At 44.3% G+C, this 13,365-nt stretch overlaps 1 protein-coding gene across 1 annotated transcript in view; it reads left to right on the plus strand.

Moving 5' to 3' along the window:
- The window catches only part of COL4A5 (collagen type IV alpha 5 chain), a 433,650-nt gene that overhangs the window by 212,097 nt on the left and 208,188 nt on the right, over positions 1–13,365 (plus strand). Inside the window, exons 23-24 of the mRNA XM_078688785.1 lie at positions 9,559–9,611; positions 9,798–9,986. Coding sequence (XP_078544911.1) covers positions 9,559–9,611; positions 9,798–9,986 — 242 coding nt within the window. The remainder of the gene's footprint in view (positions 1–9,558; positions 9,612–9,797; positions 9,987–13,365) is intronic.

Raw genomic sequence — 13,365 nt, forward strand, 5'->3', positions numbered from 1 at the left:
GATGTGTATTATCCATAATTGGCTGCTTTTACTGCTCACAACTCAATGGTTTCTCAAGCCATACTTCACAGGGATGACTGTGAAATGTCCATATTTCACACAGATGCCAATCAGATCTTGCCTGTGAAGTATGGAGATGTTCTTGTATAAATCCTGGCCTCTGTGTGATTTATTTGCTAGCAGCTAAGTAAGTAGCCTCTAAGGGCTTTTTAGAATAACAGCTCTCTGCTAATCTTTCCATTATCATGTGTTTACTGAGCATCCTTTTCGTGAAAGGACATCTACACTTGAACATTCTCATTGCAATTATGGCTCATTATTAAATTAATCTTGCAGGCAGCAGCTATGAAAGAGTCTTTGTTCAAGAGAGGAATGTGTTTTTAAAACCTAATGTACTTAACTACATATCAATCAATCAATCAATCAAGGCATTTATATAGCGCACTACTCACCCAGAGGGTCTCAAGGCGCTAGGGGAGGGGGGTCCGCTACTGCTCGAACAGCCAGGTCTTGAGCTGCTTCCTGAAGGCGAGGTGGTCCAGGGTCAGGCGGAGGTGGGTCGGGAGGGAGTTCCATGTCTTGGCGGCGAGGTAGGAGAAGGACCGACCCCCTGTGGTGGCTCTTCGGATTCGGGGGACGGCGGCGAGGGCGTGGGTGGTCGATCGAAGCTGGCGTTTGGGAGCGTAGAAGTTGAGGCGGCTGTTGAGGTATCCTGGTCCTTGGTTGTGTAGGGCTTTGTGAGCGTGGGTGAGGAGGCGGAAGGTGATTCTCTTGTTGACCGGGAGCCAGTGCAGGTCTCTCAGGTGTTCAGAGATGTGGCTGCGATGGGGGATGTCCAGGATGAGTCGTGCTGAGGCGTTCTGGATCCGCTGAAGTCTCTTCTGGAGTTTGGCGGTGGTTCCTGCGTAGAGGGAGTTGCCGTAGTCCAGACGGCTGGTGACGAGGGCCTGGGTGACCGTCTTCCTGGTTTCGGTGGGGATCCACCGGAATATCTTGCGTAGCATGCGCAGGATGTTGAAGCATGACGCGGAGACGGCGTTGACTTGTCTGGTCATAGAGAGGGAGGAGTCCAGGATGAAGCCTAGGTTGCGTGCGTGGTCTGTTGGTTTGGGTGCGCTGCCTAGGGCGGGGGGCCACCAGGAGTCGTCCCAGGCAGAGGGAGAGGATCCCAGGATGAGGACTTCCGTCTTGTCCGAGTTCAGTTTCAGGCGACTGTTCTTCATACATTCGGCTACCTCTTTCATCCCTTCGTGGAGGTTGGCTCTGGCGGTGGCGGGGTCGTTGGTGAGGGAGAGGATCAGCTGGGTGTCGTCGGCGTAGGAGATGATGTTGAAGTTGTGCTGGCGTGCGATGTCTGCGAGGGGGCTCATGTAGACGTTGAAGAGGGTTGGACTGAGCGAGGAGCCTTGAGGAACGCCGCAGATGACTTTGGTGGCTTCAGATCTGAACGGGGGGAGGCGAACTCTCTGTGTCCTTCCGGCGAGGAAGGAGGTGATCCACTCCAGAGCCTTCTCCTGGATACCGATATTTAAAATGTTCCTCTTCTTTTTACTTCATGCTGCGAACAGTATAGTCTATTGTTTCTCTTTTTTTATGTTTAAATCTCTTTATTGAAATTTCAACATACACAAAAAAATAAACATGCAGGTTTAGTTGTCTTGCCATTAACATTGCTAAGCATACAACCTGAAGGAGTCAAGCTGGGTCTGCTAGTACGACACTGGGTCCGTGACAGCGTAGGATAACCTTACATGAAATAAAATTAGAAGACAAAAGTACAGAAACTTTGTAACACCCCCGTCCTCCCAACCCCCCACCCTTGTTCCCTGTCCACCACCTAAGCTATCTAAACTATATTAGGGCTCAATCATTGCTCCACCCATTGCACATCGGAGAGGCGCAGTAAGAGTAGATATCGGGGACAAGTAACTTCCCGGAACTCCGTAGCTCATAGGGATAGAAAGGGTTGCCATAGTTCGGTGTATTTGGATCCCTCTCCTGCTATCGTTCATGTTAATTTCTCCATGCCTAGTACTAGTGTTTTTTTAAAATGGTATATTAGCAAATGCAATCCTCATGGCCTCTCAGTTGATGGGACAGATGTGATTAAACGGTAACCTATCAGATTATCATTAACCCTATGAATAAGACGATGGTGAATGTAGTATTATTTATTGATTGGAGTATCCGTCGTGTCATGACATTGTGGTTTTATGTATTGTTACTTGTCGGTCTAACTAAAGTGTGTTCTAAGCATTGCGTTTGTTGTGTGAGTTATGGTTTGTGGAGCTAACGACAACTTGCACATTACAGTGGTTTCTAGGTTTTGTTTTGTAACCATTACTTCACTATAACTGTAGTTTTATTCAGTGAATTTTTTGATGATATTCATCCAGCTTCTTGGAAATTATTCTCTTCCCATGCTGATTATTGCCTTTGGTCGTGGTCAACGGGTGCTGGCCGCACGGCCTTGCTTTTTGCCTGTCACTCCGCCCCATTTGCTGCGGGTTGCTATCCCTTGCTCTGCATTGACGTTAGGAGTTTAAGTAACGTTACAGTTAGGTGTTGAATTGCGATAAAAATGAATGTTTAAAAGCCCAAAAAATGAAATTCACAAGTGATAGGTTACTGAGCTAACTATGATTTGTACCCTGTCATTCACTGCTTATGACTTCACACACTTTGACCTAGGGGCAGCCAGCTCCTGCTACATATGGCCATCAGCAGTAATCATTTGGGGTTGGGTGCAGAGCCTGAGCCTGGATTGGCAGGCAGGCACTCAATCCGCATAAAAAAAAAAAAATTCAGGGCCTACGTTACTCCCATGGTACCTGTCACACAAAGTTTCCAGCCCATATTACCGCAACATCATGGCAGTTAAGCTTGAACATCATTTGAGATGTCATTAGTGATGTCATTTAACCCCTCGGCTGCGCCGCCGATTTTGCGGAAGTGCGGCACTTCCGCAAAACGGGCGGGGCCGCGTCGGCCATTGGCCGACGGCAGCACGCATGGAAGGGGTTAATATGTCCTGAGTGATGTAATATGTGAGGATATAAGCAATATATGGTGTGGGCTTTTTTGTTTTTTAAACATTAGTGTTTATCTGATTTCAACATTGAGGGCCAGATAAAGGTGTCCAAATACCGGTCTTTTCGGCCGTTTCCGACCGGTATTTGGACACTGGTATGTAGGGGTTTGAAAAACCTACAGATTCGGTAATTTGACCGAATCGGTAATTTGACCGAATCGGTAACATTACAGAATCGGTAAATTTACCGATTCTGTAAGTTTTACCGATTCGGTAAAATTACCGATCGGTAAAAATAGCAAATCTGTAATTTGCTATGTAGGTAGCACTGTTAACAGTGCTACAGGCCATTCAGGATTCGGTATTTACCATGTAATACTATTACATGGTAAATAACGAATTCCTGTGTACATGCACATCTGTGCATGTACACCTGTGCCATGTGGCACACAGACATGCCCTAAGGGCATGTCTTCGTGTCACATGGCACACAAGCCTGAAACAGGGGTGCAACAGGGTGTCAAAAGGGACACCCTGTCTCCCTTGTAAAATCGGTAAATTTACCGATTCGGTAATTACCGATTCGGTATTTGCTATGGAATCCTATGGGCTTCAAGGCCCATAGGATTCCATAGCAAATACCGAATCGGTAATTACCGAATCTTACCGATTCGGTATTTTTACCGAATTTTTTACCTACATAGCAATTACCGAATAGTAAATACCCAATCGGTAAAATTCGGTATTTACCATTCGGTAATTTGCTATTACCTACATCTGGGCCCTAGCGTGCAATACCAGCTGTCTGCAGCAGGTGGTTAGCCACAGACCCCCACTGTGCAAGGCCTTTGGCAACAGGACTTGGTGTCCGGCCAGGCTCTGTGCCCAACCCCACCACAGGTGCCCAGCCCCTCTCTGCAGTGGGACGAGTGCAGCTGGCCACAGGACCTTGTCTCTGACTAGGCCATGCACTCAACCCTAGTGGCCGGTAGCCAACCCCTGTTCTGTACAGCCATAGGGTTAGTGACAGGGACTGACCTTTGGACAGGCCCTGCACCCAAACCAGCCACATATGGCCGACTTGCCGCTATAGGTAGGTATCAAACTGTGGTATCAAACTGGTCGATGTGAGAAAAAGTTCCCTCACCCAGTCAGAAGGCACTATTAGTTTATATTTCCGTACTGCAGAACTCCCCCAGGACAAACCGTCTAAATATATCTAACTTTTGAATCCCTGTAATCCCAACCCATCCCAACCCAAGCACCTCTTTAAATGCATATTTCTGTAAAAACACTGAACGATTTACACCAATGGCCTGATTGCGAGTTAGGCGGTCCATGGGATCGCCGGACCCTGTCATGAAAGTGCGGTAGTGGACACCGCACCAGTGGTCTGAGTGCCACATTATGAGTGTGGGGGTCAGACCGTGAGGATGCACAGTCCCCAGCAGTGGCACGGTGGTCTTGAGGCCGCAATATGCTTGGCAGTGCCGCAGCAGCACTGCCAAGCATATTATGAATTACCTCCCTGCCTCACTTAACACTGCAATGAGCCCGCCGTGAAAAGTGAGGCGGAGAGGAAACAAAGTCCCTTGTGCCTGGGGATACATGCAGGGGGGCACATCCTGTGCCCCCCTGTTGCATGCACCACCTGGTCTTGCATGGCATGCACTTAACAGTCCATGCCTTGCAGGAGCGGCCTTTGACATTCCTATTGCTGCACCTTTTTGAAAGGCACCGCCAGACTACACAAATACTTGCCAGCTGGCGGGCAGCTGGCGGTGAGCTTTGGCCTGCTCCCGCAACGCCAAAGTCGTAATCAGGCCCTAAATCACAAAAAGTATGCTTTCTTGACTAAAGGTCTATCTTTTGCCAAATGTGGTGTAATTTCGTTCAGCCAGTGTCTTTCTGTACAGGAGAGCAGAATTTTCTATGGGAATTACCATGAAAAATCAACATTCCCTCCCCATTTTTTTCTTCTCCCCTGCTTGATGGAATAGCATGAAACTTTCCAAGACTGAACAGCAGTAGATGGACTTTGTGTTTATATGTTTGTTGCAGATTTGTTTAATGTTGGCAAAGTTATTACCACAGTACCAAAGGCAATAAATGTTTGCTCTTTCTATGGAACTTTTGACCTAATTGTAACTACACAATGACGCCTGCCACGAATAGTTATAGTTAGGACTATGTTTCCATTGAAAAAGCATTTTTTAGTTTGCTAATAACTTTAGCTCAGTTTGTCAAATCTTCACAAAACTAAAAATTCATCCTCCTCAGCTCCTTCTGAGAAAGGTTTTCAGGTTATCCGTAAAGCAGCGAGTGTGAAAAAGGGGCGTTCCCAAAATGCATACATCCCATTCATGTTTCCATTGTAAAATTGAACAGCGGTTCTGCAAAAACTGCTGAACGAAATTACATCAAATTTGGCTAAAAGCTAGATCTTAGTTCAGAAACTGTGCATTTTTTGATTTAGTGTAAATCTGTTAAGTAGTTTGTGTGAAATTAAGTTTGCTGTATTTGTCATGCCACAGCTGGTCTGCAGATGCAACAGATCAAAAGATTTGATTCGATTGCCTGCCACCACATCAATAAAGATGTGGAGGGAGCCATTTTAGGACTTGACCTGTGAAAAAAGTTTTAAAAAACATATATGAACATAAAAGAGCTTAATGACAGACATACAAATGCTGCAAAAATTGAGTTTCTCAATAAATCTGGAAAACTCCTCACCAATGCTGGAGAGAGAAAAGGTATTCTTAGGAACAAGATTTAATGCATTGAAGGCAAAATACTTCACCACAAGCAAAAGGATCACAGCATTGACAGAGCAACCTTGCCTTTACTAGAAGGGACAGTCTTTGCCAGTGAGGACTGTGGGAAAACCTATGAGCATGATATCCAACTGCATTTCACTTAACTCGAATGCCAGGTTCCCTATGCGATTAAGCCAAAATGTCTACAAAATCAATGATGGTTACACAATCATTGGTCAAAAGCAATGGAAGATTGGAGAGATCTCGAAGTTGTTACACAGAAAGTGCAGGAGGAAATAGCATGGTGGAACTTGAGCAACATAACAGTGGGAATTTTTTTTGGCGACCAACTTCAGCAGTGACCATCAGTACAGATGTATCCCACATAGGACGGAGAGCACACATCGTGAACCACAACATCAGGTGTTAGAGCTAAAGACAGTTTTACTAGCCTTACAGGTCTTCTAGACAAAAGTAGGAGGGACAACAGTGCAAATCTAGATGGGCAACACAAACACAGTGTTTTACCTCAACAAGCAAGGAGGGCAAGGTAATACACACTTTCAAAGATAGCCCAAGACATTTGGAAATAGGCCATCCCAAAAATAATAACCTTGAATATATCTACCAGGTGTACAAAATGTGGAGGTAGACATGCTCAGCAGACAAGCCACTGTCTCTCAAGAATGAGCGTCAAAACAAAGGTGTTAGGAAGGGTAGTCCAAGATTGGGGCACTTCAGAAGCAGAACTGTTTGCAACACCAGCAAGCTCAAAAGGCCAAAACTTTGCATTTAGACATCCCCACCACCTGTCCCTGGGGAATGCTGTATCGACCAACTGGTCTGAGAAATTGGTGTGTGCTTGTCCCCTAATACCACTAATAACGCTAGTAATATGCAAGTGCAAACAGTCTCACATAACATTAATCCCGATAACCCCACAGTAGGCAAGGCAAACATGGGTTTCAGACCTAATGAAGAAATTGTGGGTAAAAATAATAATGCTGCCTGCGTTGCAGGACCTTTTTTGAATGCAAAACAGCAGGGTTTATCATCCGCAGCCAGCAAGCATCAGTCTAGCAGCTTGATGACCTAGAATTTGGACATTTATACTTCCCCAAAAAGACCTATCGATATTCGGAGGAAGCTAAATGGCCAGACACAAGAAAATGGTATGCAGCAAAACGGAAGAAAGATGTCCTGTAGTGCAACAAACAAGTTTGTTTGACAGTAGAACACAGTCATCATGCATCTAACATACCTGCTAGACATAAAGATAACTTACTCTTCGCTCAAAGTCCACTTGTCAAATATAGCAGCACTCATAAGGGGACACATAGGTAGAAGTGTTTATTTGGCACACAGGTCATCAAAAGATCCCTAGAAGGAGCAAAGAAAATAGGTCCACCCAGATCTGCACCAACCCTATGTAAAACCTTAATCTGATGCTCAGACAATTAATGAAAGAACCTTTTGAGACGCTGCATAAAGTGGAACCAATGTTCCTAACACTAAAACAGCATTTCTAATTGAAATTACATCGCTATGTAGGGTAATGAGCCACAAGTGTTAACCACACAAGATCCAAACTTACATATTCACAAAGACAGAGAGGTCCAGTGAGATAACCCCCATTTCCTGTTGAAGTCGTATCATATTCCCATGTGAATCAAAATATCCAGCTGCTGGGGTTTCTCCAACAAACAAAGACACAAGGAGAAAAGGACCTCCATACTCTAACCATCCGTAGAGCAGTCATATATTATCCAGAAAGGAAAATGAAGCCAGTTCTTTCTATGGATGTTTCTATAAGTGGCATACGTATGGCAGCCACTTGGTCATCTAAACACACATTCACTAAATGTACATTATTGTCTTCATGTTAATAAGGAAGCTCAGGTGGGTCCAAGAGTACCAAAGCATCTGTGTGCAAGCACGCACATATTTCAACCCAACCTCCATGAAGATTGGTACTGCTGCTTAATCAATGCACAGAGTCTGGATCCAGAACACATTCACACTGCAAAACCAAATGGATACTTTTCTGTATTTGCAGCTTGAAGAATTTTCTGGATTCACATGTATACCATCCACCTCCCGAAGAAATTAAGGGCCCGATGTAGGTAAGTAGTATTTACCGATTGGTAAATACCGAATTTTACCGATTCGGTATTTACAAATCGGTAAATGCTATGTAGGTATATTTACCGAATAAATTAACGAATCAGTAATATTCGGTAATTACCGAATCGGTATTTACCGAATCGGTAATTGCCATTGATTCCTATGGGCCTTGAGGCCCATAGGAACTAATGGCAATTACCAAATCGGTAAATACCGATTCGGTAAAATTACCGAATTGACAAGGGGGACAGGGTGTCACTTTGACACCCTGTTGCACCCCTGATTAAGGCTTGTGTGCCATGTGGCACACATACATGCCCTAAGGGCATGTATGTGTGTCACATTTCACAGGTGTACATGCACAGATGTGCATGTACACAGGAATTCGTTATTTACCATCAAATAGTATTTGATGGTAAATAACGAATCCTTAAGGGCCTTTGGCACTGTTTTCAGTGCCACCTACATGTAGATTTACCGAATCGGTAAATTTACCGAATCGGTACATTTCAGGCCCCCTACATGTCACAAACCAAATACCGGTCGGTAACGGCCGAAATCGTCCGTTACCGACCGGTATTTGGTGACCTACATCTGGCCCTCAAGTGTGTTACAAACAAAATATAAAGGGGAAAGAATATGAACTCATTTGAAAGAGCAGGAAGCCTAAGGAACACATGGACAAAGATTTCCAGCAAAAAAACTGAGAAAGAATCTGAAGATGGCAATCATGCACAGGGGCTTCTCGATCATATGACTGATGTCACGAGGGAACAGACATACCACCTAATGGGGACAAACAACATCCAAACAAATTAAATAGAAAAAGGATGAAAAGAGAAGTATTCTGAACCGAACAACTAGATAGTAGAATAATGCACACACTGAAAATTCAGAAAATTGTTTAAGCTGCAAAACTACATATGTAAGTAACTGCAAAACTACATATGTTACTAACCATTTCAATATATGTGCTTGCTACCACAGTGGCCAACTATATGCACCAGTGTCAACATACAGCCGGACAATTCCTCACTTTAGGTTGAACAGTTGTCCTTGTTGACGATGGAACAATAGCTGTCCAGTCAATGTGCTCTTCCCATTTATTAAGCGATACAAAGCACCTAAAGGGAATAATACCTTACATGGTCTGTATTTATGAATAAATATGCAGAGCACTATAGCCCGAGTGCCACTGTTTGTTCATCAACTGGGCAAATACTTAAATATAAAATATATATCTCATAAGTCCTCTGTTCAAGGGAGAAGGATGGCACATGACACACATATCTTTTTTATGCAAAGAGACCACATTTGTGATTTTAAATAGCAGCTAACTTATTTCAGCCAGACATTCTTCATCAGCTAACTATGTTTCTGAATTCAACAAGTAGGTTGTAGAAAAATGCACAGCATGGAAATCTAAAAATATCTAAAGCAGAAAAACTATTTTTACAGCTAAGTAACTTGTTTCTTGTCTTTTCCATTTTTAATAATCATAATGCCACTTTTTTTTAATAATGTTGAGCTTCTACCGTTGGGCTAAAACGTAGGTGAGCTCTATTTTTAGATAGCACATTTCCACAATGTATACTCTTTCTAAAATGTGTGCCTTTGTCTTTTTGTCTGGTCCTTCTTCTTATCCAGGACAGAAAGGTGATCAAGGACTGCCCGGCCCAAGTGGTCCACCAGGATCAACAGTAAGAGCTCTATAAAGTTTCAGGTGTAGTTCATTGTGATTTGAATGTATTATCCAGAGTCATGACTGTATACGGATTTCCACAATGTTGGCTAGTAATTTGCCACATTAGTTTGACTAAACTATGGCTGTTTCATAAAAATACAGCACACATATTATTTATCCTTTTTTATCCTTCATCCATCAGGGTCTTCCGGGAAGACAAGGGCTCCCTGGTACACCTGGCACAAAAGGTGACCCAGGAGATTCATTTGGCAGTGGAATAAAAGGAGACAGAGGTGACCCTGGTTTTCCAGGACTTCCAGGTAACCCTGGTTTGGATGGAAGTCCTGGGCGAGATGGCCTTCCAGGCCTTCTAGGTCCAAAAGGTGAACCTGTAAGTGTTTTGTTTTCAACATTGATGTGTAAAAACTATGAATATTAGTGTGAATGCTGTGGAATATTACCCGACTATACAGTTAGAACTTTTTCAAACAATTGCCATGCACCTATTGTGGCCAAATGCAAATGGCTGCTAAAATATTTGGACGCGGAAGCCATGATAAGATAAGATATAATTATACCTATCCAAATAATATTACATATATACATAATAGGTGTTTTCCATGTCGGAGGATCACCTATTTCGATTACTGATGGCATGCATACCAACGGTATGATGTGTAAATTACAGAGAGAGACCCTTCTGACCAAAGGGATGAGGTACTCTTCACACGTTTACAAACAGATTCCCTTTGGAACTAACTAAAAGAACATATACACTATATCTGCAATCCAAACAAATAACGCATCCAAAAATAAAACGTCAAGGTTCAATAGGATTACACATCTACCACATCAAATCAAGTTGTACAAAATATTTCTTTAATTAAAACCACATAAACAAATCACTGAATTAATTCAAAACTTACATTAATAGAGGAGGAGCCAAGATGGCGACCGGGATGGCAGCGTAGCCCCCGGCTCCGTGAACCTCCGCCTCCCGCACGGATATCCTGCATGAGATCATGAGCCTGCGCTATATACCTGTGATGGTGATTGAGAGCGGCGACCGCTCGTGTGCTCCAGAAGTTTCTGACGGAGATACCGCCGGAGAAATGTTTATTTGAAGTTGGCGGCCTGTGCAACCCTGACACCGGGACCTCGGGTGGACAACATGGCCGGGTACTAGTTCGACAACAACGGCCATTGATGACTGGGCGGAGTCGGACTGCCGGAGTGGCGCTCATATTGGCCTGAATTTCACCGTGGTCACTCCTACCACTGAGCGGAGCGGATCGAGAGCATACCCGAGTTGGCAAGTCCAAGATGCTTCTGTAATTCCCTAAGCCCTTGCTGGTGAGCTGCTCGTCACTCGTCCCGATTTTCGCGGGCCGCTCCCGAATTTCTTCGCTAATATTGCTCCAGGGCGAGGATGGTTTTTACCTGTGGACACACACTGGGCACATATTTTGCCCACACTCTGGTATGCTGTTTGCAGTACCATGGCCCTTGATGCGCTAGTGTCTGTGTCCCGGTCACAATCTAAGGTGGAACTGCTCTCCGGCCATCTTGGTAGGGTGGAGTCTATCACCCTATATGCTGGGCCCCAGCAAGGTTGGGAGTGCGTGGCTGAGAGGAGCATAATGGAGCGGGCGCAAGGAGCTATGCTGATGTATGCTGATCTTCTCGCAGCCCTCGGTGCCCTTCATTTCACCCTGGCTCACGACGCCCGAGTGTTGGGGAGGAAGCTGGATGATATTGTGTCAACGTCGGACCAGTTGAGATCGACCTGTCCCCAGGTACACAGGGATTTGTTTCATTTCCAACAGGAGGAGAGTGTCGTGGCCGCCCCTGTGAATGGGGGAAAGCTGGACATTTCGGACTATGTGGCGACGTGTGGCCCGCTGGCCGTAGGTTTGGACTGTTCCCGAAGTTCTGGATTTGAACAGACAGTGGTGCATTTGTCCCACGCACAGCCTCCGGCGTCCAAGGCAATCTTCCAGCAACGGTCGGCTGCGCTGGCTGTTTCCTTCTTCTTGGACCCTGTACGCTTGGTGTGGACCACATGTCCTGGGGCAGTACCGAGACAAATGATTCTTTGTGATGATGACTGTGTTGGTATCCAGCGGCGTCCAACTTGCATGTGTGTGTCACTTTTTGGTCTCTTTTGGACGCTCCCCTTCCTCGTACCATCAGACATGGCAGTGGGTCGACGGGTATGCATTGGCGGATTCGTAAAGAAAGGCCAAGGATAAATTTGCTCCTTCAGAGGTTGTACTTTAGTAGGCGGGCAGCCGCGGGGGATATGTGCTCTCACGACATAACTGATAGGGTAGTAGGTGAATAATGCTCCCCATTTCTCTTTGACATGCTCGATTTTTGTTGTCTACTGTTTGCCTTGGGGAGGACTATATTGTGCGGGAGGGAGTAGCCGTGGACATGTTTGAAGGCCCTCCTCCAGTTTATTATTATTCTTATTCTTTAGTGAATTCTGTGTCTTTTTCTCTCCCTCTTCTTTGGGGCAGTTCCTGGGCGACAGGCACGCTGTTAGTGGGGTAGGTCGTAGCCATTACAGTGATGTGGGGTGGCGGGTGTGGGGGGGGTTTGTTATTTTAGTTTGTTATGTTCTATGGTCCCTTTCTTCCTTTTCCGTCTGTCTTTGGGAGGGTTCTTTACCTCTTTAGTAGGGTTGGCTGTCTTTTTTCCCTTTTTCCTTTTCTTATAAGGCTTCTACACTCGATTATGCCTTTAGGCTCATGGAGGGCGGGTTCTCAGAATGGTGCTCTGCTATATTGCTAGCTGTCGTATTGTTTTTGCTCTTGGTCCGCCTCGGCGACTGTATTGTTTTGACAACTGTATGGTTCAACACCTGATTCTGTTTGCTCTGCGGGGTACGTCCCCCCCCTCACCTCTTCTTATTTTCTGTGGTGTGACGCCATTGCTCCTGCAGCCGTTCCTACTCTACGTTACTTAAAAAACGAAAACCTCATATATCCTTATGCTTCGCAGTGCACGCTCACAACTGCCGTATCTATGATATTGTTTTTTCGGTCATGTTCTTGTTTTTATATCCTGATTCATTTGCTACACTTGCGGCCGGCCCCTGTGGTTGTGGGCCTGCTTCTGTACTATTTTGCAAATTTAAATAAAGGTTTTCAAAAAAAAAAAAAAAAACTTACATTAATACATTGCATTTTATCCATAAAATCACTTCCACAAATATTGCACCATTCCAAAGACATAAAAATACCAACACATATATACGAGAAAACACAATTTCAGACTCCAAAGTTAGTCATTTACATGGACATATCATCTGAATCGGTGAAAAGATGGCTTGGTTGAACTTTTATTTGTACAATACCAAGGCCATGTTCCCTTATAGATTATGTCGTCTGAGTAGCATTCTACAGCTGTTAAGAAATTTCTGTCTGTTGTCATCACTCGTAGTCAACATGTTTGGGATCACAAAGTGCTTTGTGCAGAAACCTAGCCAACAATATACTAGTTTGTTTGTTAGATACTTTAGTCTTGAATAGTATATCTTTAAATATTATATATTTAATCTCATCAAATAAAGATTGGAGCAGATGGCTTGCTTCATTGAATGCATATTTGTAAGCAATTATTGATTACCTCTCTGATTGTGACCGTCAAACCTGCAAGTTATTGCCTTTTATGTAGCTCTATACTTTTAGTGTAATTTCTGGAAAAATACTGCTTACAATAAAACAGTCATCAAGCTGAGGAGTAAGAGTGTTTTGTAGCAGACT

The sequence above is a fragment of the Lissotriton helveticus genome, chromosome 4_1, assembly GCF_964261635.1.
Source record: "Lissotriton helveticus chromosome 4_1, aLisHel1.1, whole genome shotgun sequence".
Classification (NCBI taxonomy): Eukaryota; Metazoa; Chordata; class Amphibia; order Caudata; family Salamandridae; genus Lissotriton; species Lissotriton helveticus.